We start from the raw sequence: 27,846 nt of genomic DNA on the forward strand, positions 1-27,846 counted from the left end.
GACAGCAGATCAGAGAGCTCTTGGGCCTCTTGTTCTCTTCCATAAGATTTTTCTGGGTCAGGCCAGGATGAAACCCAGTGGCTCCTGGCAAGGCTGCCTGAGGTGCTGTCTCTTCATTATCCAGGCTTCTCTGGCTCGGAATGGCTATACCTGCTGAAAGATAACTCATGTGCCACAACCAGGCTCTCTTCAGGGTTGGCCTCCTGTTTGTACATTTGTAATGAATGTTTGTTAGAAAATGTAACAACCAAAGAGGGGTTGAACTATCCTACATCTAGCTGTCTGTGACTCTGCTCATAGGAATATATGTCATTATAGTCTTAAAAGGACAGAATAGTGTTTGAATAGGGGAAGAGATCCCACTAACTCTCTCTGCTTTCCTTTCCGTTTTGGTTCCACATTGGTAAAGATCTTGCAACAAGCAACTCAGGTGCAGTTTCAGTTAATGCTTATCTAGTACCTACCATATGCCTAACATTGAAATTTTTTCTTCACATCGATACTTGAGTTTTATACAAATTATTACCATTGTTTTAATTTTCAGTGAGAAACATGAGAAAGCAAGAAGTGTAGCTTCTGATTTAAGAATTTATTGTCAGAATAAAGACAATCCGTATTTGTTCTTCAGTAGGCTGTGAAATAGTACCCAGGGTTTCAGATTTAGCAAAAAGAAAGTAAGAGCCCTGAAAGTAAGAAAGCAAGGCCATGACATTCTGTCATGAGAACTTTCCTAAATCTTAATTTCTTTAAGGAGAAGGTTCAAGACTCAATTCATGTTGTAAATTTCAGCCTGTGTTAGGATAAGTATTTGAAAAGTTAGTCCTGGGGTGTCTAATAAAGAGTTATGTCTAGGGCCAGCCCGTGGCTCACTTGGGCAAGCGTGATGCTGACAACACCAAGTCAAGGGTTAAGATCCCCTTACTGGTCATCTTTAAAAAAAAAAAAAATAAAAGAGTTACGTCTTTTAGGTTGTTGTTAGTAAAGAAATTGTGTGGAAGCTGGCTGGTTAACTCAGTTGGTTATAGTGCGGTGTTAATAATACCAAGGTCAAGGGTTTGGATTACCATATTGGCCAGCCACCAAAAAAAAAAAAAAGAAGAAAAAAAATTTTTTGTTGAAGCTTTCAGACCTAAATAAGATGAAATTTAATAGTGTGTGATGGTCTAAATCAAAAGTCACAAACCTAAATGCTCATAAATACATTCGCTGGAGGAAGACGGCCCTGTGGAGACTAGGGAATGGGAGAGTACATGTCCCACCAAAAGGTATTTTATTATTCATTGCCAGTAAGTCATTGATATTAGTATTGCCCAATCTTCTGGTTTTTTTAGGAGAGACTGAACATCTAGATTTTTATTGTAAGACTTACCAATTTTTTTAAACTTTTAATTTTGAAACCATTTTGAACTTACAGAAAAGCTGTGAGGATAGTATGAAGAACTGCCTTATACCCTATGTCTAGAGACCCCATTCACATTTTACCATTTGTCTTAATAATGTTATTTATAAAAAAAGGATCCAATCAAGGATCATGTTATACTTAGTTGTCATGTCCCTTTAGTCTCCTTCAGTCTGGAACAGTTCCTCAGTCTTTACTTGACTGTCATGACATCAGTATTTTTGAAGATTACAAGCCAGGCATTTTGTAGGACGACCCTCAATTTGGGTTTGTCTGATATTTTCTCATGATTAGACCCAGGTTATGCATTTTGGGCCAGAATACCACAGAATTGTTGCTAGTTCTGTTCATTGCATTATATCTGATGGTACCTAACTATTTAGTGGTGTTTAACCACTTGATTAAGGTGGTGTCTATAACGATTCCTCCACCTTAAAGTTACTTTGTCTTTTCCCTTTGTAACTAATAAGTATTTTATGAGGAGATACTTTGAAACCATGTAAAATATCATTCTTCATCTCATTTTCACCCAATAATTTTAACGTCTATTGATGTTTCTTGCCTGAATGAATTATTGCCATAATGGTTGCCAAATGATGGTTTTTTTTTTTTTTTTTTCCTTTTTGTCTTTTTTACTGACCGGTAACGGGATCGCAACCCTCGGTGTCGCGCCCGCACCGGGGACCAGCAACGGGATCGCAACCCTCGGTGTTGTGCCCGCACCACACTCAGCCAGTGAGCGGGAATCAGTCTCCACATGGGATCTGAACCCTCGGCAGGAGCGCTGCCGCGCTCCCAAGCAGCGCACTCTCCAGTGCGCCACCGGGCCGGCCCCAAATGATGGTTTTTTTAATTCCATCATTCCTTTTTACTTTTATTATTTGGCACTTTACTCCCAGGAAGAGCTTTCTCCTCTTCCTGTTTATTTATTCATTCATTTATTTATACCAATGTGGACTCAAGGATTTTTATTATTTAATGGGTCACAATCCTTTACTATCATAATTTATTCTGATGTTCAAATTGTTCCAGATTTGGCCAATGGGAACCTCTTTAGCTGGCTTTTGTGTCCTTTTGACATGTCCCCATTATTCTTTAAGCACAAGATATTTCAGGCTCATCTTGTTCTTTCTCTGACCTAGCCCTGGAATCAACCATTTCTCCAAGGAGCACTGGTTGTTTTTTTAACAGAGAATAGAATTTAGAAATTAAGATCTGGGTGCTTGATATGCTCATTGCTCTGGGGCATCTCTGCTCTCAGATCCCTGTAATGGAAAGACCTAGGAAGTGTATGTATGTGTATCCATACATATATACATATACACATTTGCATCTATATTCATTAATGTATCTATCTCTATGTATTGAGAAGTGGGAGTTCTTTCTAGTAACTCCAATTCTAGTTCATAACTACAGGGTTCATTTAAGCTTTTTTCCTTTCCATATTTTTATCTCCCTTCTCCAACTGTGAGAAATCTGGCTCCCATTATCTTCAATATGTTTATTTATTTACTCAGTTCCCTCGTATGTAGTCAATCTCCACCCCATTCAGTTGCCCTTCTTGCATGGAGTTAGACCCCTTATGGGGCTACCTCCCTTTTTAGATAACCTCCTTGTACTCCCTCTGGGCTGCCTTCACACCCATCCACCATTTTCCTCACATGGGCCCTGGCTGCCACTGGGCTACAAAAAGGAAGGTCTGATTTTTAAACGTTCGTTAAGTAATTCAAGTATAAAAAAGCAAAAACTTTTGTAGGTTAATCAGAACTTGACTAGTAGGCCAGATCTGAGAGTAGGATGACCTCAGGCCTAGACAATAAGAAGAAAATGGTGATTAGGGATGAATATGGTCTGTTTAGTATGGATTTTAGTGAGAGTCATAGATCTTAATGGGTCAGGAGGAAATATAAGCGCAGAACACCATTTTTGCCCTTCAGGGAAAATTTTCTGTTAAGCTTAAGGGTTTGTTTATTTGTTTTTTTGGGTTTTTCCCTCTTTGATTCTTACTTGTTACTGCTTCTTATACTCTGCAGAATCCTACTCTGTGACCTTAGTAATCTTGTCCTTGCTGGAGCTCAGAATAAAATGCCCTAGTGAAAAGGAAGATTAGGGAGAAGAAAAGTGATTATTTTAAAGGTACTGCCCTCTTGAAAAAAGGGATGTAGTAAGGGCAAATGTGTTGGGTACCAGATTCCAGCTCACCACAGGCTTTTGCCAGGCTTTTCATGTTGACCAAGTTAGATCAGGTAATTGTAGTCAGGAGAGATGAAAAGGGTCTTTCTCTGAAGCAGAACCTTTCCCCTCCCTCTAACTCATTATTCTTTTGGGGGAGAGGATGGCAGGAGGTATGTCACTGTGAGGTAATGTCTGGCTGAGGCAGGCAGCTTCTGTGGGGCCAGCATGGGCCCCCTTTGCATTCATAAGAATTCAGAGAATGATGGTCTTTCACTTGCTTGGAGAATATAGGAGGAAGATTGGGATGCATAGGCAAGGTTTACTCACCATGGAGTGACATGGCTAGAGGCTAGATAACTACTGGAAGTTTCTGGAAAATCTGAGGTGCTTCTCAAGCATAAACGTAATTAATGCTCATCAAACTCTTGTCCTTTAGCCCTACATGCCTGGTCAACATTATCTCTTTGTCTATATCCTTTTTCCTGGCCTCATGTTTGTTTATTTTAGTTTTTTGGGTTTCGGTTTTTTTCTTCACTTTTCTTTCTGGGTCTTGTGTATTTCTGGTACAGGGAATTAGGGAGTGGCGATAGTGGGTGGGTGAGAAGAAATAGAGAAGAGGAAAATTTTTAAATGCTGACCTTTAATGTGGTAAAACTTCATGTTGACTTCATAGTCTGGGTAAACATATGTAAATAATTTGTAAATCATATGAAAATAAACTTGTGGCCTTCCAGTTTTTTTTTCACACACTTGGATATGCCTCTTGGGAAATGTCCCCCCCACCCTTTACTGAAGGGTGATATGGTTATAGTGGTATGTAAACAGGGCTTGATATTTACCATAACCATTCGCCTTGAGTGTCCTTTTGTTGATATTGAGCATCACTGGAAAGTTTTCTCTTTCTCTGGTTACTTCCTTCACAGGCACATATATTTTATACTTTGGTCTTCTTTTGGCAATAGTCCAGGATATCAAATTGCTGCCCTGTTTTCTGTGGTCTCCCTGTTGAATCCCTTCTGTCTTTTGCCTTCATTTCAAAGTCAGGAATTAATTTCTTGCCCTATGTCCATATTTATGCTCTTCTGCTTTGTCTTTTGTTAATGCTACCATTATTGTTCTTTAAAAATAAATATTATAGATCAGTTCTATTCTTTCCATGGTTGTGAGTTCTAAGTCTATGTATTGCTATGCTGTCCTTTTTTTCTTTTTGCTTAATTTTTTTTTTCATAGAATGCTGTACTACCAGGCACTGTGTGGGCACTCAGTAGGTGTTTCTTGATCAGGTAATGCCCCAACATCCACAGCATCCTATACACAATTTCCCAGGTTATGAATAACTGTATTTTCAATTTTTGTTCTTCCTATTGGTGTAAGGTTCTATATGAGAAATCTCGTAGTGGTAAGACCAAGGGTTTTGGAGTCCATTTAATCTTGGGCAAGTTTCTTAATCCTTCTAGGCCACATTCGGTTTTCACATCTATTTTAAAAATTAGATGTAATATGACCTTCATAGGGTTGCTTTAAGGATTGAATTAAATGTGATATATATAAAACACTTAGTATGGGAATTGGCACTTAGGAGGCACTCAATATTTTTTAGATAACGATCTTGCCCTCCTATATTATTGATATCTTATTGATCCTCAGCTCTAGCCTATATTTCCTTGAAACTGTTTTTGGCATTTAACCTGTGTCTGTCTTACCAGGTTTGCAACTGTGCGATATGATCAAGGAGCCAAGAACATTCGAAACCAGTTCATGCACCTGACAAACTACAGCGTGAATAAGAAGAGTGGAGATTATGTCAGGTACTGGCTATGTTTGAGGGAGAAGTCTGAGAAGTCAGTCTCAGGTGGGGGCGTTGTACAGATGGAAATTTAACATGTTGCACTGGAGAGCAACTTCACCTTTATGTCTGTGTAACATTTATGGAAAGCTGTCAGAGTCATGTAACATAGTTTTGAGGCATCTCTGTTGCTCCTTCTCTGTTCCTTACCTAGTTAACAGTGTCACCTTTCTCTACTAGAATGTACCTTCACAAGTTTTGTCTTCCTCATTATCTTCCCTAACTTGACTTAGAGGGTGGAATTGATTAGGCATATAGAACTTTTTAGAAGTCAAGAAATGAGGTTATTTCAGCACTTGGCAAAACATACTAAAAGCTTTAAAAATATTTGTACTCTTTGATGCAGGAGTTTCATTTCTAGGAATTTAACCTTAAGAAATAAAGGATATACATACAGGATCAGACATAAGAATGCTCATTACTGTATGTAATACTGAATGTTCGTTACTATATTATGTTAGGTAGAAAAAGCAGGTTACCAGACAGTACGTGCAACTTACCTTCTTGCTTGAACATATAAGATATCTAAAGCTGTCTGTTTTTGCTGGGGGTTGTGGGTGTGTGACCAGAAGAGTATATATACCAAGATGTTAACCATACTTAACTATAGCAGGTGGGATCGTGTATGGGTGATTTTTATTTTCTTCTCTGTGCTTTTATGTATTTTTTAAATTTTTCTAAAATAAATGCAAGTGTACTTCAAAAAGTTCATGGAAAAATAGAATTGAAAGATAATACCAATCTTTCCATGAGCTTTTTGAAGTACCCTGGTACTTTATATGATCAGGAGAAAAAAAAGTTAGGAAAAAATTAAAGAAAGAAATGAGGCCATCTCAGAAAGGGATTCAGTGGAAGGGAGTACCAGCCCAACTGTGTGGAAATATTCTTTTTGCTCTGTTTTCTTTCATCCCGGTAATTTTGCCAGAAAGTGGAAAAATAGAAAAGAAACCCAAACAGTTACTTTCTACTCAGACTAAAAATAGGTGCCTAGCAGGTCCAAGGAAAGAAAGGAAGGAAGGAATCTGGAAGTGATGGAATAGTTGCTAAAGCTGTATAGGTTTCATTGAGTGTCCTGTGACCAGTGTTTGAATTGGTTGAGGATACCATACCCTACACTTTGGAAGATGAGCACAGGTGGAGGATAGGATGGTGGTAGGGAATGAGGGGGCAGCTCCAAAATCCAAGTTCCAGACTGCAAGACTCCTCCAACATTCGTGGGAGCCTACCACATTTGCCATTCTGCTGCTATAACAGTGCTTCACTTCAGCACTCGTAATGTTGCTCTGATGCATTCTCCCTTCAGTGATGCCTCAGAAGGTATCCAAAAATCATCGTCTACCACCAGAGGAGGGGGGAGATGCCATTGCTTCAGATGCCAAAGCAATTCTATGTGGTGAGCTCACTAAAACCCTACATTAGATTAATTTACAAGCCCATCTTAACTCAGTTCTGCTTCAAAAATGGCATCAGATGTTGTTTGGTGGACTCATGTGACATTTACCTTAAAAGCTAGGTCTGTGTCCCCAAACATTTCAATCTGTTAATTTATTGTAACCATTCTTAAATTTGTTTACATTTTTTTACACATTTCTTCCACTCTTTCATGATGCATAATTGTTTGGTTAAGGAAGAATTTGCCTTCTTCTCCCCTACCCTCTTCAATAAGGCAAACTATGTGCATTTTTATTTCCTTTGAAGAAATTGGTACAAAAGGATACATGACAGAAAGGGCCAAGAAAAGAGTGGGGGAGTGGAAGTCAGCAAAATGAATATTTTTCTAACAATTCGTAAGACAAGAAGCCTGTTTGTAAAGAATCCTGTCTCTGTAGTCAGGCCTAGTTGTGTATGTGACCTTGATTTATTAATTTGTTTCAGTTGTGATGATCCAGAAGTAGAAGATTATGGGAACAAGTGGAGCATGAGTGCTATGCTTAGGTACCTGAAACAAGAAGGCAGAGATACAACTGGTAAGTACCAGGCTTTTTTCCTTCTTGACTTTTCTTCTTCGTATACCTTTACCATTGTCTCTTGCCAGGAGTCATTCTCTAACTCTGATAATGTTGCCGAGATGTCCAGTGGGATGATGGTTTTCAGTGCTACTTTTTCCTGCAGTTTACAAGATAGGGAACAGGCTTTCTATGATATCAAACCCCTTTTCTTGTTTCTAGTTTGGAAGACCTCACTTTTTCTTGTAATCCTTAGTGAATTTATCCTCTTTGAATGTTGAACTGCTAACCAAGATACTGTCAACTTTTTATATAACAAATTGCCTGTCTCCATATTGGTCCTGAGTTCAAATTTTCCTGAGTTAATCTCTCTTTCATGTTGGTGAGTTGGAGAATGGGCAGAGTGGAGTTTGAGTACCGGGCTTAGAATCAAAATGGTCAGTATTGCTGAGACTTGAGCAGAATGGGAAACTGTACCAAAAGGGACTATCCCAGTCCATAAGGGTGAGGAGGGAAGTAAAGCTCCTATTCCATTCTGTGTCTGTTTTTTGTTATAGGAAGTCACCTGAGTGCATTCGCTGACATCTTTGTCCTTGACCATGTTGACCTATTCATGAATATGCCTGCCCCTGTAGCCCCATTCAGAAAACTGCCATATGGAAGCTTTTTGAGTGAACACACATGATTTTATAATTATATTGTGATCTGGAATCCAACCCTCCTAATCCATGCATTTTAATATTTCTTCATTTAAAAAATTTTTTTGCAGCATTGATGGCCCATGTAGAAGACCTTATCATTAAGACTATAATCTCTGCTGAACTAGCTATTGCTACAGCCTGTAAAACCTTCGTTCCTCATCGCAGCAGTTGTTTTGGTAAGGAGAAACTTAACCTGTTTTGTGAAGAGGGTGTTGGGAAGTTGGGATAGGTTTCTAGGGTATGGAGGCCTAATGATTCTATGGGAGTAAAGGATATATGATGAACTTTTATTTCTTTCTGAGCTCATGTAGCATATGAAGAGCCTACTAAGAGGCCAGTGGTGAGCTTAGTTGAAAGTTCCCTGAGAAGTAACTAGCTGTAGTAGACCAAATGTCCCCCCCAAACTCACTGAAGCTTGAATTGTGTCCCCCAAGTTTTATGTATTAGAAACTTGGTCCCCACTGTGACTGTTAAGAGGGTGAGAAATTCTATTATGGTAATGGAAAGGTGGAGCCTTGAAGAAGTGGTTAGATTGTAGGACCATGCTGTAGTGAATGGATTAATAATGGTGGGTGGGGGCGTGGTCCTGGGGGCTTTAAAAAGAGAGTGAATGAGGAGGTTACTCTAGGCTCTCTCTGCTCTGCCATTTTTGCAATGTGATACTCTGCCATCACCAGCTGTGTTCCCTGGACTTTGGACTTCCCAGCCTCAGAAACTGTAAGCAATAAATTTCATTTTCTTTATAAATCACCCAGTTCCATGTATTTTTTTTTTTTATAAGCAACAGAAATGGACTAATACACTAGCTTTTTGTGTGGGAAGTAGGGATTGTAACTAAAGCATAGGTCTCCCTGTCAGAGTGCAATCAGAAAGAGTCTGCAACAGACTGTATAGGAATCCAGCTCTAACAAATATATTCCAGAGCTCTTTGGCAGCCAGACTGGGAACTGTTCCAAGAAGCTCTGGCTGGTACCAGTATGTGCTTTCTCCCATTTTCCAATGACCCCTCCTTTTTGTTTTAGTCTTCTTTCTAGTGGGTTCCACCCCCTCCTTCCCTTTCTCCCCTTCTCTTTTTTCTCCTCTTTCTCCTCCCCTCTTCTTCTATTTCACCCCCAACTCCCTCATTTCACAGAGAATAATAATAAGTAGATCACAACTACTGGATCAGGAAACTTGTTATCTACTGACCCACTAGCTGTGACTGTAGCACTGAGGATGCCTGTCTACATTTGCTTTCTACGTGGACGTGAACTTGTTAGTGATTGACAGTGTGAATGTCTGTAAAGTCACATAGACTTTCAGCAGGTATTAGTTAGTAAAACACACTGGAGTCATTGATGGGGAAGATGATTAAAGCATGGCATGGAGTAATACAAGTAGTAAGGATGTAAGAGTTATGGCTTACTTAGGAGGCAGGATATCAGGAAAATAAAGAACTTGGGCTTTAGAGCCTGACAGTTTTAGTTTGAAATCCATTTGCACCCCTTACTTGTTTTGTGATTTTCCAGTAAGTCACTCTAATCATATTATAGTTTCCCTATTATAATATGGCAGTAATGATGGTGTCTACCTCCTAAAAGTACCAAGAAGATGAAATGAGGTGATACATGGAAAGCACTTGGCACAATGTCTGGCCCTTAAGTTGTACCCCCAAAAAAGGATTTTTTATAATTTTTTTTTTTCCTTTTTGTCTTTTTTACTGACCGGTAACGGGATCGCAACCCTCAGTGTTGTGCCTGTACTGGGGACCAGCAACGGGATCGCAACCCTCGGTGTTGCGCCCGCACTGCGCTCAGCCAGTGAGTGGGAACCGGTCTCCACGTGGGATCCGAACCCTCGGCGGGAGCGCCTCAGCGGGAGCGCCGCCGCGCTCCCAAGCAGCGCACTCTCCAGTGCGCCACTGGGCCGGCCCTATAATTTTTATAATTAGACATTATGATTCTTGATCTCTTTATTGGATTAACATAACAGTCTGTACTTGAGGGGCACTAAACAAAGGGAATTGTTGAGACTTTGAATACTAGATAGTAGATAAATTAGAATCTAAAATTGTATGGGAAAAGAAAAAGTTGTGATATCTTTTAAAAATGCATATCTGTTTATGTCTTCTAAAACCCTTAAAGGGCTCCCTAGGCTTAAATAGTATAGTAGAAACTTGTTAAGACCTTCAAAGCTCCTAAAGATCTGATCCCAGCTGACTTTTTTAGAATCCCATTTCCCCTCTTATACCTTATAATCCAGCTGTACCATGCTATACTTGGCACTCCAAGCTTTTGTGCCTCTGTTTTAAGTTCTCCTCTCTAGCTACAAAACTCTCCTCCTATCTGCCTTTTATGCTCCCGTTTCTTCTCTAAGACTCAGCTCCATGTTGTCTCTTCTAGGAAGTCTTGCCTAACAAAATGCCCTCTTGTGTCTCCCCCTCTGCTCTTCTGTACTTGTTTTATTATATTCTTTTCCTCTCACATTGTGAGAGGGAATTTTTTTTACACAGTTACTTCCCCAGTAGTCTACAAGCTTATCTTCTTGAATTCTTAATAGTCACTTTGTCCCCACTTCCCTTCTTAACCGTATTTTTGCCAAACCAAACTTTTCACTATTTCCCTGTACCTTCCAGGTCCTTTTCTAACCCTTTGCCTTTATACCTGCTTTATCCTGTTTCTGAAATACCTTTCTTATGTTACTTTTCCTAATAGGTTACTGACATCTTTTAAGACAGAGTTAAGCATCATTCTTTTGGTCATGTTTTTCCTAACTCTCCCAGTCTGAGCTAGCCTCCCCCACCAACATACCCCCAGCACTCTGTTCATAACTCTGCAGTAGTACCTGCATGTCCTCTGGTATCCATTTATGTGTCTGTCTTCCCCACTGGACTAGAAGCTCCTTGAGGACAGTAACAATGTCTCTGTTGGTTTTGCCCCTCCTATCAGGGCAGCATCTTTTGCTCTTAGAGTTTGTTGAGTGAACAGTCAGTACTTGCTTTAGTTACCTTTTGGCGGCCTGACAGTAGGCTTGCCAATGGAGCTGGTTTGCTAAAGGCCTAGAGCTCTGAAAATTATTGCACACTGTTTGAGAATGGGATGGGGGGACTAAGAACATAACTCCAACTTCCAAAACCTTATTAGATTAAAATAATACAAGTTTCTTTTCTGTATATATTTGGCTCTTTATATGCGGGCAAATTTCTTATAGCCCTTGGTGTAAAAATCTTTGTTTTAAATATTTAATCATAAAAGCTTTTCAGAATATTTTCTTTTCTATTTTTATTGCCTGATCGCCTTTTGGAAGCTTAGTAATTTATTGAACTTAACGGCAATGGAATGTTCCAATGTGAAAGAAGCAGCGACTTTCTCTGACTCAGTGACCCTAAGTCCATTTCGTCAGCCATGGGTCTTCTTTCCCCCTCCCTACTTGTGTTCAGTTTTAATAAACTGAGTGCATCTGAAGTTTTTTAAGTTGTTGACTGTCTTCTTGGCTTTTGTGGTTCTAATTCCACTTCCTCTCAGCCCTGGGGTTTTGTGTGCTTCATTAATCTCCCGCCATCAGATATGATTTTGTATATGTGTGTATATTTGTGAGTCTCTTTGCCTCCCACTGACTCCTGGCCTTCCCTGGGGTTTAAGTTACAAGGAATAAGCTGGGGAAGTTGTTGTTTTTTGTTTGTTTGTTTCATTTGTTTTAGAGTAAACAGGAATTGAGAACTTCCCAGAAGACTTTGGCTTAAACATAGCATTGGTGCTTTTAAGGGAAGCCAGTAGTCCAGAGATGGGGTTCATTATATTCTTTTGGTTGTTGTTTCTGCCCTTCCATCTTGTGGATCTCTGCCAGCAGCATAACATTACCATTTAAGTGTTTCCGTCCTGTAATTTCTTTCCTTCTCTGCCACCTGTAATGACCAAGTTACCTTCAGTATTCTCATTCATTTATTTATGCATCTAACTTTTTTCAGTTCTTGCTATGTGCAGGTCGTAGGTTAGTCTTTCAGCAGTGCATTGCCATGAACAGTTTGTTCCTCTCAAACCAAATTTCACATGGGATTTGTATACATATATCTGCATTGTATTATTAGTGTTTCCATGTAGACTTGGGAAACTTCACAGACTACCTGAATCATAGCCATTTAATGCTTTTTCATAGATTTGTACATCTGCAAAGGACCTTAGTGAATAATTAGTCCAGATGTAGAAATTGACCCTGAGAAATTAACCCTTGCACCAGGTTCTAGAGTTAGTAAGTGAAAGAAGTCAGATGAAAAAGACTCAGCTTGGAGAGATGGGGCTTCAGAAGATGGGTTTTGGCAGTCAAATCATCTTGATCACAGGACTATTGATTTCTAGAATTTTTGACACCTCCCCCAATAAAACCAATTTTTGACAACCTAATTTTTACTGCCTTCCAAGATTGTGAAAATGTGGTGCCATGTGAAATAATGTGCTTAACCAGCAATCCTTTAAATATGCTTAGGAAATTGGCACTGTGAGATAACTATGAGAACAGCTTTTCTGACCAGTCAAAGAAAAACAGCCAAAAACAACAGGATGTTAGCTGTCCTTTAAAGATGCTGCTGCTGACGGTGGTTTTATCTATGTGGAGGATGGCTGAAGTGATGGACTATGTCTCTAGTCCTGTCCAGCCTGGAATCGTGTGGATCAGCCACAGGGCCACTTGTAGAACTGATCATTCTGGCCTTGTTTTGATCAGACTAGTGATATATTTGCTAAGGATGAACCATGCCTAGTACACCTCTCTTTGTTGAGTGATATCTGGCTTGGCCTTCTATTGCTGCCATTCTTGACCATTTCACAGGGGAAGCTGATGTTTCTAAAAAAAAGGGTGTCCATAAATAATTATTGAAGGAATGGAAGTGGGCAACATATATTCTCCAATAATATAAGCTGCTTGACCAGCAGCCAAAAAATAGTGAAAGTTATCAGACTGCTCACTTTTTGAGATAATCTCCTTTCCTGGTTTATCTCATCCTTAGCTGGGAAGGGAAGTTTACTGTAGAAGGAATTTATGGAGGAAGTACCTACTGTTTGTCAAGCAAACACTGGTTATTTCCTTTATTTAGTTTAGTTTCATTGGCTATTTCCTTTAATCCTCAACAATTTTGTTGGTATTTATTTACCCATGTTTTATAGACAAGGAAAAAAGACCCAGAAAGGTTAAATAAATTGTCCTAGGTCATGCAGCTAATAAACGGCCAAGCCAAGTTTGGGAGCCAGGTTCTTCTGGCTCTTTCTCCACCCACGTAAAGACAAGTTCTGATGAGTCCGGCCACTTTTGGCATGCCATGTATCCTGGATTCTCCCTCTGCTCTCCTGTAACTAGATCTCAGGAAACATGATATCATCCTTTCTAGCAGATCAGGCCTAAAAAAGAGCAGTCTTTCTGCTCTAGACAACAGTACCTAGTCTTAGATACTCCTTTCAAATCTATCTTTACATCTGGTAGCCAGATACCATATTGATTTATTGGACTAGCTGACAAATTGGCTCTGGGCTTTTTCTTTTATTTAGTTCATTTTCCTGTGGGATCTTGGTCTGCTTTTTTCTAAAATTCTCCTTCTGAACCCCATATAAAGATTTCTCCCTTAGCTTTTCAACTCAAATCCAAAAACAAATTGGCTCTGGGCTTTTTCTTTTATTTAGTTCATTTTCCTGTGGGATCTTGGTCTGCTTTTTTCCAAAATTCTCCTTCTGAACCCCATATAAAGATTTCTCCCTTAGCTTTTCAACTCAAATCCAAAGCCAAGGTGAAAAGAATTTCCTTTATGCAATAGCATTTCAATGACAGTAAGTACTGGCTAATGTCAGCACTTTTCCATTGCCTAAGGGACTACAGCTTCAACTGGGACTTTATTTCTGGGAGGGTTAGTGGATCGATTCCAAAATTAGTGGTGTGACATGTTTAGTAGTCTCTTAGGCCTTGATGAATTATTATATTCTCTATCAAATCTTTTTTTCCCTTCCCTTCCTAAACCATCTTTTATCAGGTTTTTCCTTAATATGTCTTTAATATTTAAAACTTAATAAGAATTTCTCTTATTTTCTTTGATTGGTGGCTTTATTATGAACATTTCAGGTCTTAAGGTTAGTGTTATTTTGGCGGGAGTAGCTAAAGTTATTTTTTGTCTTTCTCAAAAATTGTACAATGTTTTTCAGATAAAATATTCTTTCTTTCTATTTTTTTTCTCAGTATTTCTCGATTGTTTCTTTTGTGCTAATTATGGTGCAAGCTGTTTGGTATAATGAGAAATGTCCCTGCCCTCAAGTGATAAGGAGGAGCAGACCTAAAATGATAAGTGATGATACAAGTGCTCTTGGAATACACAAGAGTTACCAGCTACACCTCGGGAACCAGGGAAATCCATTCCTAACAGGGAATGTGACATGCAAAATACAGCATCAGGACAGGATGGGGCATTTTTTGAGATGGTAAGGAGTGTGACTAGATTTAGCCTGCACAGGATGAGGGGCAGAAGGTAAGGTTACAGAGGTGGATTGAGGCCAGATTACGTGGGATTGGCAAATTTAAATTCATCCTATAGACAGCAAACAGCCACTGGAGGTTTTTGAGCAGGGGAGTAATAGAATTATTATTTGTCTTTACTTTTATCATTATTTGACCCAAAGCTCAGGATGACAGAACTATAACATAGGGAATACTGTACATTAATAGCAGTGACTAATTTAAAATCTTCCGGGAACCAACCTGACATCAGTGTCTATTGCTGGGCCAATTCACTACTTGTCTGTATGTAACTATTAAATTTGGTTTTTTTAGAAAGGTAATTCTGATGGTCTTGGAGAATGGAGTACAGCGGGGAGAGACTAGTGGTAGGGAAATGACCTCTTAGGAGGTGAGATGTATGCAGTGATAATATACCCTTACTATGTGACCTAGCAGTCTCACTCATTGGTATTTACCCAGGAGAAATGAAACCATATGTACACACAGATACCTGTACACAAATGTTTGTAACAGCTTTATTCATAATAGCCCAAAATTGGGAAAAAACCCACATGTCTATCAATTGTTGAATGGATAGACAAATTGTGGTATGTTCATATAGTAGAATACTACTCAGCAATAAAAAGGAATGAACTACCCTATTGATACATGCAGCAACATAGATAAACCTACAAAGCACAATCCTAAGTGAAAGATGGCAGTCTCAAAAGGCTACTGTATTGATTCTATTTATTTGACTTTCTGGAAAAGTCAGAAAGACAAAAATCGGATCAGTGATTGCTGGGGTGTGGGGGACTGGGGATTGCAGAGGAGCATGAGGGAGCATTTGTGATAAAATCCTTCAGTATCTCAGTTGTGGTGGTGTTTAAACAATTGTATACATTTGTCAAAACATCATCTGTATACTTTAAAAGGGCAAACTTTATTGTATGTAAATTATACCTCAATAAACCTGCCTTAAAACATAAAACAATGATAGATGGATGTACCTCAAAAACATGCTAAATGAAAGAAGTTAGGCTCAAAAGAGTGTATACTGTGTGATTCCATTTGTGTGAAATTCAAGAATTGGCAAAACTGATCTGTGGTGAAATAAATAAGAATAGTGGTTGAAAAAGATGAGGGGGCGGCTGGGAGTTTATTTACCAGGAAGGGACATGTGGGATCTTTCTGGGGGTAATGAGTGTTCTCTTTGGGTTGATAGGAGTGTGGGTTACATGGATGTATCCAATTGTCAAGGCTAATCAAATTGTATATTTAAGGTCTATCCATTTCATCATATGTAGATTATACCTCAAAAGGGAATAGAGAAGATAGGCTAGATTAAAGAGAAAGAAAGAGAGGTGGAGATCTGGTGATGTATCAGAATTGGGAAGTGGTGAAGAAAGTGTTTCTAGCTTTGGAGCCTGGTGAATGAGTTTACCATTTCCAAGGTGAAGAATAATAGGAAGCTAAACAGTTTTGGGGGAAGATAACAAAAGTACAGCTTTATTGAGTGTTGAGTACCTGTGGGACATCCTGGTAAAGAGGTCTAAGGCAATAGGAATTATGGATTTGGTGTCCAGGAGACACTTGACTATAGATAGAGATTTGAATGTCGTCATCATCATGTTAATTGCAGCTATGAGAATACATGAGATCATCCAAGAAGAGAAGTAGAATTGAGAAGGAAAAAGACCTGAGGATGCCTTCCTGAGCAAACCTATCATTGAATAGCTGGGCAGAAGAGAAGGAATGAAAGAAGGAGAGGAAAGAGGAGGAGAATCAGAAGAGAACAGTCCTGGAACCTGAGGGAGAACAAAGTTCCAATAAGTAAGGGGTGGTGAACAGTTTCAGATGCATGGGTTTAGCAGTTGGGTAGTCTTTGGTGATCCTAATGAGAACAGTCAATTTAATTAGAGGGAGCAGAAGCACAGTCTTTTGGGTTGGGGAGTGAATAGGCATTAAGAAAGTACAGATAGCTGAGTGTAGGTTGCTTTTTCAAGAAGCCGTATTAAAGAAATAGGGAGATAAAGGTGCAAGTGCAAAGTAGGAGGTTGAGTTAAGATCCTTCTTACCACTGACTAGTCTAATTTTCAAGTTTGTTTTGGTTTGGCTGGGGGCTGAAGGAAATATTTCTTACCAAGGAAAATTGTCCTGGACAAATATTGAATAAAGTAGTAGCAACAGTTCTTTGAAAATACTTGCTCTTCTGTCATGATGAAGACAATACAGAAGAACAAAGAGGAGCTGTCATAACTGAAAAAGCCTTGCTTGCCTGTACCCATTAATGACAGGAACACTGGTACATCTCATCCTGGATACTGAATTTTTGAAATTCTAGACACTGCTGCTAAAACACACAACACTAAAAGGTGAGGAAGTTTAATATTCACAGTACAACCTACTCCTTACCTTTTAATGTCTGTAAAAAAGACCAATCATGGGCCAACCCGTGGCTCACTTGGGAAAGTATGGTGCTGACAACACCAAGTCAAGGGTTAAGATCCCTTTACTGGTCATCTTCAAAAAAAAAAAAAGACCAATCATAAGTTAAAAGGATTATTATAAGGACTCTAGTAGCCTGCCAAGGATGCAAATTATTTTTCATAAGCTGAGTTGATTATTTTAAGACATAAACCTAATATAAAAACTATATTTCCACCCCATTTCTCTACCCTAATTTCAGCCTTTTAGGTGAGCTGAGCTTTGCACTATGGTGCAATGCTATTACATAACAGTATGTGTTTCTTCCCTCTCTTAAATGATAGTAGGTCCAAGCCTGGTGCGTGTACACATGTAGTTAGATTCCAGGCTTGATTTTTTTAGTTAGGGCACAGTCTCTGTAGAGGTTATTTAGAACTAAGAGGTTTCATTCACCTGAGTGAAAATTAATTTAGCACTGTGAGAGGTGTTTTCTCTCTTTAGGTAATTTTTTTTTTTTTTTTTTTTTTTTCTCTTCTCAGAACATTGGTTCTCAGCCTGTCAACTGAGATTCTTGGAATTTGCCTCAGATTTGGGGAAAAGGTTAAGTAAATGTGGTGGCTGCTTAATGCAAGGTGTTTAAACAGTGGCTCTTGGCCTGGCTGGTTGACTCAGTTGGTTAGAGCACAGCCTGTAACACCAGTGTCAAGGGTTTGGATCCCCATTCTGGCCAGCTGCCATAAATAAATAAATAAATGGATGCATAGATAGATAGTGGGTCTCATCAATAGTTAATCTGCTTTGAATTTGTCTTCATTTGTGCCTAATTCCGCAAACATGATCAGTATGTGCATCATTTTCACCCTGTTCCTCATACTATTATTAGTAATATTACCACTTAATGAAACAGTTGCATCCTGTGCTTGAGCTTTTAAAAACGTAAGAGAATATTATTTTTCATGAATCAGACATTGTATTCTCTCTTGCTTGAGTAATGTTAATGTGGACTCGTAGAGTTTGCAATTAGGTTTACCCTTTTATAGATTTTTTTTTTTCCTTTTTGTCTTTTTTCGTGACCGGCAACGGATTGCAACCCTCAGTGTCGCGCCCGTACCGGACCGGGACCGGCAACGGGATCGCAACCCTCGGTGTTGCACCCGCACCTCGCTCAGCCAGTGAGCGGGAACCGGTCTGTATGTGGGATCCGAACCCTCGGCGGGAGCACCGCCATGCTCCCAAGCGGCGCACTGTAGCAGTGCGCCACCAGGCCGGCCCTAGGTTTATCCTTTTAAATGCCTTATTTAGAGCTATATTGCAAAAGATTTTTCTCAGGTTAAAGGGGAAGTATTCTGTGGGATTACTGAAGATTAGGTAAGATATTCAGAAGGATGTATTGGCCAAAAAAGCTATGAATCTGTTACCAAAAGAAAATAGGTGAAGGGGCTTCCTTTTCTTTACATTTTAAAGTGTAAATATTATGTAAGTTTTGTATTGTAACATGGAGGCAAATCTCATCTCAAATTCTTGTATAGTTTATGTGCAAATTAAATGGAATCCTAAATAATTGCTATGGAAGCCAACTGATTCATTAAAACTTTTTCCTAGAGGGTTTAGAGTATGCATGAATTCACTCTGCATAAATAAGATGTAGGTTTACTGAGTATCCAGATATTGACAAATAGTGATTAATGGAGAGGATAAAGGAAACCAAAGGGTGCTAAAGAAATATCAGAGAGAGTGGGGCCGGCCCGGTGGTGCACTGCTACAGTGCGCCGCTTGGGAACGCAGCGGCGCTCCCGCCGAGGGTTCGGATCCCACATACATACCGGTTCCTTCTCACTGGCTGAGCCGGTCCTGGTCCGGTACGGGCACGACACTGAGGGTTGCGATCCGTTGCCGGACACGGAAAAAAAAAAAAAAAGAAATATCAGAGAAATGATAAGGATGACCAGGTCTCTAGATTTCCATTCGAGGATTCTTGGTACTGTATCACATAATTTCAGACTTTGTGTTCTAGAATTGTCTTTGGGGCCATCTTTTTAGAAGTTTGCATATAGTTTTCTATTTTTTTGAGAAGATTGAGAAATGAAAAAATTCTTCTGGAAGCAAGGGCATTTGTATTAGAATGAATTTCCGGAAAATACCTGTTTGCGTTCTGTGGCCTATGACCTCTGGTCAAATAAGGAAGCTAGTCTTTTCTCTTGGAGAAAAGGTATAAGCAGTTTATTTGAGGGACACAGGGTGGGATGTTTGGGAGTGAATGGGACTTCTGAAAGTCTGATATGTTTGATACATGTATACCAAGTACTGTGCACTACTGTGATTTCTGTAGAGAGGGTTTCATTAATAATACTATGAAGTGTTCCAACATTAACTTCTTAGCCCTAAATAAATAAAACCAGGCATTCTGGGAGAAAAGCCTGCTCATGAGTCTTGCTTTATTCCTTGCAACAGTTGGGGAGATAGAGGAAGAGAATCAGTAAAGTATCCAGAAGCCATGAAAATTTGATCTACAGCTCCCTCCCTCCCTTCTTAAATAACATTAGTGGTGGGAGATGACTTGTCACAGTCCTGCTCTGCTACCACTGGCTTCCTCTTTTATCTTTTGTCTTTCTAAGTTGGACCAGTATGTTTTATTTTTTATCTTCAAAGGGTAATTGAAACTATAGGAGAGGGAAAAGGATGAATATATTTTACGTTTAGATGTCTTCTTGAGCTAGGTTGCAAAAGCAAGATCTAGGTTTAAGAAAATGCGATGTAAGGATCCTAGAGAGATCCTTAAAAAAATTTTTTTTATGTTTTTAGATTATGGCAGGGAGGTAGTAGGGCAGGACAATCCAGAGCAAGCCTAAAGCAGCGCTGATATTGGATGTGCTTGTTTCATTCATTTTCCTAACATTATTTTACCCATAAACACAGCAGAATCATACTTGTTAACTCTTCTACTGTCAGGTCACTTTCTGTATAGAACTCAGGAACATGAATTGAGTGGATTGTAAAAACAGTGAAATTTTATTACATTGTTTTCTTATTATCCCTAGAACTTGATTGATTTCTCTTGAACTTGAAAGGGTCTCTGCTTCTACTTACACTTACCACTTATGCTTAGCAAGTTTCTTGGCCTCTGATGGGGATTGATTGGATTGAATCTTCTAGATCTTCGTGACATGGAAAATGATCTTGTGTATTGTATTATGTTGTGTTTCTAGAACTCTATGGTTTTGACGTGCTCATAGATTCTACTCTGAAGCCATGGTTGTTGGAAGTGAATCTATCTCCTTCTTTAGCCTGGTAAGTCAGTTTTACCTACGAGAAAAGGACTAATCTTCAAATAGCACTATAACACTTTTCTTTCTTTGTTTCTTTCTTTCTCTTTCTTTCTTTCTTTCTTGTCATTTTTCTTGGCACTAGAAGACGTTTTCCCTAGTTAATATATAGAGATGACTAGCATTCCTTAATTTAGGTGGTGAATGGTATGTTGTCAAAGTCCAAATTGCAACTATGGATCCCTGCCTTCCTAGTCAATTTGCAATAAATGTTTAGCATCTATTGGGCTTCTAAGGGATGATTCTTGCATTCATTTTTATCCCAGGTTGTTTTTTTTTTTTTTTTTTTTAAACTTTCTTGGTGTTCTGTTAAGACTAAAGAAATACACAAGGTACTATATTCCCTTTATTTCCAAAGGTTTATACATACTCAAATTCGTATATATTGTAGAGGTATAAAGCTGGACCTAGGGCAATATAGATAATATCTGGTCCTTTTTCCCTGTCCCATGTCCTGGTTTTCATCCAAGATTGAAGTCTAAAAACTACAAACAACGTTTAAAAAAATATTTTTTAACCAACCTACTGTTTAAAAGAAGGAAAGAAACATTTTTCAATACCAGAAATAATTTCGCTTATATCTGCAGCTACAGCAGAATTTCTAGTAGCTATACATGTCTCTAAACAGAGAACCCTAGAGATTTATGCCAAAGACCACCCAGCTGCTGAGTTTTTAAGGATGAGCGATATTGGCAAAATACCAAGTAATCAAATAAAGACGGATTGACTACTTTGTGGAGTGGGATTTCGGCTTAATCTCAGTAGTATGGTGTAGAACTAGATATTACAGTTGTTTCAGATGCTGCGCTACACTTTTGTCAAGTCAGCTTTCACAGATTGCCCAATAAAGTACATTGTACAGTGTTAGAGATCCCCAGAATGATGCATTGGACGCATCAGCTGAGGTGGTCTGCTTCATGGAAGACCACCTGAATACCAAAGCCAACATGGCAGTTGCTGCCAAAGGGAGGCCACTTGCTTTCAGTCCATGTTGTTTCTGTTTGCATGAGGGTTCCTACTACATTATCTGGTGAGATTTTTGGTATGACTTGTTTTTTTGTGTGGGTTTTTTTTTTTGTTTCTTTTTTGGTTTTTGCCCCATTTATAAGCCTAAGAATAAGGATTTAGAACAGAAAATGAAGACTTAAAAATAGTCTTCATTTTGGCTGCAAAGGTGACCAAATTTTTTTCCCTTGCATGTGAATGTGCTTTGACTATTACAGCAGTAAAAAGTTATTTGAACAATGGGCACACTCATAAGTGAGCATACTAAAAGTCTGAACTTCTAAAACCCAGAGTGATAATGAAGCAGTATTTTTTGACTTGTGAAAAATTTGAATTGCACAAGACCTTGTGGAATAAAAAGATTGCATGTCAGGGAATCAATGCCTTAATGCTGGCCTGCCTTCTAGAGGATGAGTTTAACACTGGGCTTTTATTTCTAGTATTTTTGCCCAGATTTCTTTTTCTTTTTCTTTTTCCATGGATTTTCATATGCTTTATGTGTTGTTTCTCATTGACATTTGGAAACGTGTCATTATTGACGCCCATCGGGGGTAGCTATTCTGTTAACCTACATAACTATCAATTGATCTTTTCTTTTTCTATTCTGTTAGTGATGCACCTCTGGACTTAAAGATTAAAGCCAGTATGATTTCAGATATGTTCACTGTTGTAGGTGAGTAGTAGTATTTTCTGAACTGGATTCATATAAAAATTAACCAGAGCATCCATTTTGTCAGGCTCCATAGATATTGCCAACTGGCAGTTCCTAAGACATGCTGAATTTTTCATACTAAAACATTATATTTTCAGGAAAGTGTTTATATGTTTTTACTCCCCCTGGCTCCATCGTGTCCTGAGGCTGAACCACAACTAAGGCTGAGACCTGGAGCACAGGAATTATGAGCTGAGGAAAAGAATTAAGCAAAGATCTAGAGAAAGTATATATTCCTCTGAGCTGGGAAAATGAAACCCGCTGAAGAAGTCTTGTTACAAGAAGACTGGCTATATTTCTGCTAGACAGTCTCTCCTGGTCTCAACCTGATCCCTTCTATAGTAGTTATAACTAAATCAGCCCAAGGAAGAAATCCCATTTTAAGTAGATAAGCCAAAACTTTGAAATGGAGATGGGCAGTCAGATGGGTGTGTTGTGGGTTTGTTGTTGTTTTTTAAGTACTCTAAAAAGACGTAATAAAATATTATTGAGATGAACCAGTACTTGATGTACCAGCAAATGCTGTAAAACTTAGCTACTCTACTGTCCTTTGATGGAAATCTTCTTTTTAGGAAGTAAGTGAAATTAGCCAAAGTCCAATTTCTTAAGCCATAGATAATCTACAAAGTCCATTTTGAAAGTTGCTAATAGATCACCTTTGGCAGTTCCAGAAGTAGATCATGTAACAGGACAAGACCCCTCAATTTCTTTTGGATTCCCCTGGTTAAAAACATTATTTTTCAGTCATCCAGGAAGTCACTTTAAAATAACTTGTTTTTATTAACAACTATGTGGTTTTTTTGGGGGAGGGGGGGGTTGTCCTTTTTGAGACCGGCCGCACTGCGCTCAGCCAGTGAGCGCACCGGTCATCCCTATATTGGGGAGGGGGGGGGTTGTCCTTTTTGAGACCGTCCGCACTGCGCTCAGCCAGTGAGCGCACCGGTCATCCCTATATAGGATCCGAACCCGCGACGGGAGCACTGCTGCACTCTCAGCGCCGCACTCGCCCGAGTACGCCACGGGCTCGGCCCAACAACTATGTGTTTTTAAATGGTGATTTGCACGTTTATTTTGAGGTTCATCAAAACTCTACATCTTTTTCTAAATCATAATCACATTTCAGCTACCCAACCAGTAAGGTTGATTTATCTGTATATTTTCCTTTCTTGTTCTCTCCAGCTATAGTAGTTCAAAGTTGAAGCGGTGTGTGTGTATGGGTGAGTTCTGTATAATCCTCTTGAGAATGGATTTCTGTAATGTTTATGACAGTGAAACTGAGTTTGTACATCTAAAGAAAAGGTGTGGCCAAACCTGCTAGTTTCTTAGAAAATAGTAGGTTTTAATGTTGCCCGTTCCCCATTCAGGATTTGTATGCCAAGATCCTGCCCAGCGGGCATCAACTCGGCCAATTTATCCCACCATTGAGTCTTCCAGGCGAAACCCTTTCCAGAAACCTCAGGTAAGCAAAATCAGCAGCAGGTAGCCCATGCCTATCTGTGACCTGCTCTGTAATGATTCCCTAATTAGTATTGTGATGTGGAACAGGGTGTACTATATTTAAAGGGGTGTTATCTTGGATTAGAAATAAAACCAGGCAACAGAGTTGTACTTGATCAGTACATCATCACAGATCAAAGGGTTTTCTTTAATTTTTAATAAGAAAAAGTAGAGGATTAACCTAGGTATACTATGAAAACTTAATTTAGGCAATCACATTCCTTCACAAATTGATTCCTGCAGTATCTGTGGCAAGAGCTGCAGGATAGTGTATGAAGGATTGGAAATGTTTCTGTGCAGCCTTAACATGGTTTCCTCCAAGTTTCACTTCAAGGGGTAGCTGTATGCCAGTCTTGGATGGATTAATCCCTTTTCTTAGTGTGTCTATCAGCGTTTATTGGCAACTCTTTGCAAATTGTAGAGAATCTATTCAACATTTGTTTTGCTAACTGGTAGGTAATAGCATGAGTTCGTCCATAAGCAGGACACTTCTGTAAAGACTAAAGGAACTGTAGGTTAGTTATGTGTACTGTGTGGAACAATTTTTTTAGGTGGGCTAGTTAACTTCAAGATCTTCAGTGTGTGGCAGTAGGATTGTGCCCTCAGTGGTAAAAAGTTGAAGCTGCAATACATATGGCATAGGAGAAAACTGTGAAAAATAATAAATGCTCTAACTTTCCAACCAGAAAGTGTAAGGCTCTTGCTTTTGGTCTCTGCTTAGAGATTATTTTTTGCGTTTTTATATCATAGATATAGGAGATGGAAAATATAGGCACGTTAGGAGAAGATAAGGCTTTATTCCATTTTTCTGTCTTTTATAGCGTCCAGTATCTGCTCAGTTTCAGTCAACAAACATCAAGCAGGTAAGTTCTGGATCATTTGGAGACTTCATTCAAATTTTATCTCCATTCCCCACATGCAAAGCCTTTTAGCTTTAGTCTTTTATGGTACATATTTTATGTACCTGCTTATGCACAGTTAACATAAAATGGAATAAATGAAAACAAATGCACAGAGGTCTTCTTGGTTATAGAATATAAGAGCAGAGGATGCAGGAACTTATGAATCCTCTTTTCCTCATGGTGATTATGCTGTGATGGAATCAGTTGAATTTAAGTGATGAATAGGACTTAGAGACATATTTATCACTTTGACCAAAATATTCTATAAAGGAAATGTTGCAGTTCACAAATGAACTTTGTTTTGTTCAGTCATCTTATGAAACATGCTATTGTCAGAGGCTTAATATTGGGAACATTTTTACATTGGGTATTGGGCTATATTTGAGTTTCTTAATAGATGACATTTCATATATGTAGTGATTTGCAGTTTATGAATCTTAGAAACTCTGCCATAATTAGTGTCTCAGATGCCACCTTTAAAATAAACACAAAAATCTTTCTGAATGATCAGCATTTGCTCTCTTACTGTTCTTGTTAGCAGTATTTGAGATTAACTGTCACTTTCTTGTATGTAGATCTTTTTCTTTTTTTTTTGAACATATTTTTGAAGTAATAGACTAGCAGTTGGGGTCCTGTTCCTGCTATTTGATGCTTTGGTATGAAGGATGTTGATGTTCTCATATACGTGTGTCACTGCAACTATTAGTTATTTAGCAAAAAGCTCCAGTATGTTTATTTTGGCATTTGTTCTCTCTGATGTATTTTCTGTAAGCTTGGAAGCTTGAATTGTAACTTTCTTAGCTACTGTTTCTGATAAAGTGATTTATGTGGTTTATATGAATCCAAGAAATGAAAAAAGACTTACTGAATGCCTTGTCTAGTATTTGGTAACTGCTTAATGTGGTTCTGTAATATGGGTTCTGATGTTTAGTTGGTAGAATTCAAAACTCTGTAGTAAGCAGTGTTTTATATTTAGGAAGTACCCAAGTGTTCTAACAGCTGTCCACGGCAAAAATGACAAACAAGCGTGTTGACTTCAAAGAGCTTACATTCTAAATGTCCCTTGAACTAATCTATAATCTACTTAAGGAGAACATTAAAAGTACCGTTTCGTAGCCTTCTCAAATTTGACTACAAAGAAATATCTTTGATATGTAATTCTAATCTTAATTTCTCTTTTGTCCATTTTAATTCCATTACATCTAGCTGCATTGCTTGAATTGCCATAGGTTGCAGTAGCCTTGTTGGAGAACAAGGCCTCGCTCTAGTCGTTATGCATTTGAACACTGCTTAAATAACAAAAAGCCTTTCTGGCTTTATTCAGCCAGCTTTATATATGTTGTGTTCTTTGACTCTCACTGTTCTTTGCAATGTTCTACTTTGTCACTGGTTTTCTGTTAATGAAGCACTCACTCTCAACTCCACAGTAGTTTCATCAAAGCTAAGTAAAAAAAAAAAAAAAATTCTCTGCTTTGACCATTTAGACTATGTCAAGTTTTCTTTTTCTGTTGCTGTCAGATTGTGAAATCTCTTAGTTCTTTGCCCATTGTGTGTCTTTTCCTTTCTGATCCATTACCTCTTATTTACATTTCTCCCTTTCCTCGAATGTCTGTGGTTCAGTTTCTACCCACCAGAAATTGTACTTCATGGTATTGCGGAAAGAACATGGACTAAATATAAATCAGAGAGACCTGGATTCAAATTTGAGTTCTGCCAGTAACTAACTGTTAGACCTTGGGCAAGTTCTCTTATTTCTCTGAGGCCCAGATCTCACATCTGCCAAATGGGAATACTAATGCATACATGGAGTTATGGTGAGAAAGATGGTAAAATATTTAGGATAGTGCTGGACACATGGTATACACTCATAAGATTTAGTCCCCTTCACACTTTTTTGATTTTCCTTTTTCCATTGTCAAATCTGGTGTTATTTTGATACCCATCTATTTGTGGTCATGGTTTTCACATTTGCTGTCATCCACAAATGCTGTTTTATTTGTTTGTTATTTTTCCTTCCAGAAATTAATGAAAATTCTAAATAATGCTTAATCAATACCCATTCTGGAAATTACTTCCTAACTTGATTCACTGCTATTTATCTTACAGTTATGTCTTTTGTTTCCAGTTTTTGTCAATGTATTTTATTTCTTATATCACAGCACTAACCCCTGCATGGAAATATGTTAGAATTAAAATTTTATGAAATTTTTCCAAATGCTTCCCTAAAATCCAAAGACATTAAATATATTTGCTATAGTCCCCTTTTTTGTAATTTTGTCCTAAAAGTCATACTTTAAAAGCATGTTTTAAAATAAAGCAGTCTCCATACTACTGTTCTTCATGAGCCCATTAAACTCTAAATGTTTATGGATTTTTTTCTTTTAATATTTGTTCCATTATTTTACTAGGGATTCGAGTTAGACTTACCAGGCGGTAATCACCAGGAGCATACTTCTTACATTTTTGAAGATTGGTACCTCATTTGTTTTTTTCTAATCCTCTGGTACCTCCTCAGTTCTTCATGATTTTTCAAACACAATTGTAAGTGGTTTTGGTAAGTTTTTTTGTTTTAAAAGCAAATTCCCTTAATAACAAGATGCATGTCTCTCAGACCTGCCAATTTATATTTATTCCAAATTTCCAGATGTAGCATATCTGTTTTTTTACTGTAGCACAAGCCTACTTGCTTACTTTCTTTTTTCTCCCCCCAATTTCAAAGTATACCTCTGATTATTATACTTCTCTTAGAAACCATTTTTTGTTCATATCCACTGAGATTTATTGATGTGTGGTCCTTTTTATTTTCTTTCATTAATTCATCTTTCTTTTTAAACTTGATTTTTACCATTTATTTTCTTGATGGCAAGATGTGTCACATATACATTAAGCTATTTCTAGTTCCTTTGCTTTTAATGAAGAATTCCAAACTTTGTGAAACTGCATTGGGAGGTTTTTATTCTTTGCATGTGTTCTCTGTCAAACAGATTTTATTTTTTGCCCCTCAATTATGATATCTTTTAGGATATATCACCCTTTTTCATGTTCTACATTTTGTCGAATTCTTTTCATTACTGATACTTGCAGGCTTTCTTTAGGCTAAGAGTTATTTTTCTGATTCAACATCTGTTTCTTACTGCTTTAAATGGGGACTGGTGGTTCCATGTTTCAATAATTTCACATTCTCAGTCAGTTCTTCCTGAGCAATAATGGTTAGATACATGAAGGTTTCTTTTCTGGGTAGTGTACTAATGATAATTTAACATCTTTGGCAGAATTCTTACCTAGACAGTTATTCGGCAGTATGAAATTTATCTGAGCACCTGGTAGTTTAAATCGTGTGTCATGTAGCCAGAGGCAGTGGTTTTCTTTAAGTTCAGAAGAGCGTTATTTTCTCAGTGCATTCAATAAAACCACTGTAATATGTGGATTTATTATATCTACCACCCAGAGAATAGCTTGCATT

General features: G+C 38.3%; 1 protein-coding gene across 3 annotated transcripts in view; it reads left to right on the forward strand.

Moving 5' to 3' along the window:
* The window catches only part of TTLL5 (tubulin tyrosine ligase-like family, member 5), a 281,382-nt gene that overhangs the window by 53,355 nt on the left and 200,181 nt on the right, over nucleotides 1–27,846 (forward strand). For 2 of the 3 annotated variants that reach the window (XM_008567070.1, XM_008567068.1), the window contains exons 10-15: nucleotides 5,281–5,382; nucleotides 7,296–7,387; nucleotides 8,136–8,243; nucleotides 20,151–20,232; nucleotides 21,884–21,945; nucleotides 23,349–23,443. In XM_008567070.1, coding sequence (XP_008565292.1) covers nucleotides 5,281–5,382; nucleotides 7,296–7,387; nucleotides 8,136–8,243; nucleotides 20,151–20,232; nucleotides 21,884–21,945; nucleotides 23,349–23,443 — 541 coding nt within the window. Of the gene's footprint in view, nucleotides 1–5,280; nucleotides 5,383–7,295; nucleotides 7,388–8,135; nucleotides 8,244–20,150; nucleotides 20,233–21,883; nucleotides 21,946–23,348; nucleotides 23,444–24,302; nucleotides 24,345–27,846 lie in introns of all 3 variants that reach the window. The other variant, XM_008567069.1, reaches the window with a different exon arrangement.

This window comes from Galeopterus variegatus, unplaced genomic scaffold, assembly GCF_000696425.1.
Source record: "Galeopterus variegatus unplaced genomic scaffold, G_variegatus-3.0.2 Scaffold290, whole genome shotgun sequence".
NCBI classification, from domain to species: domain Eukaryota; kingdom Metazoa; phylum Chordata; class Mammalia; order Dermoptera; family Cynocephalidae; genus Galeopterus; species Galeopterus variegatus.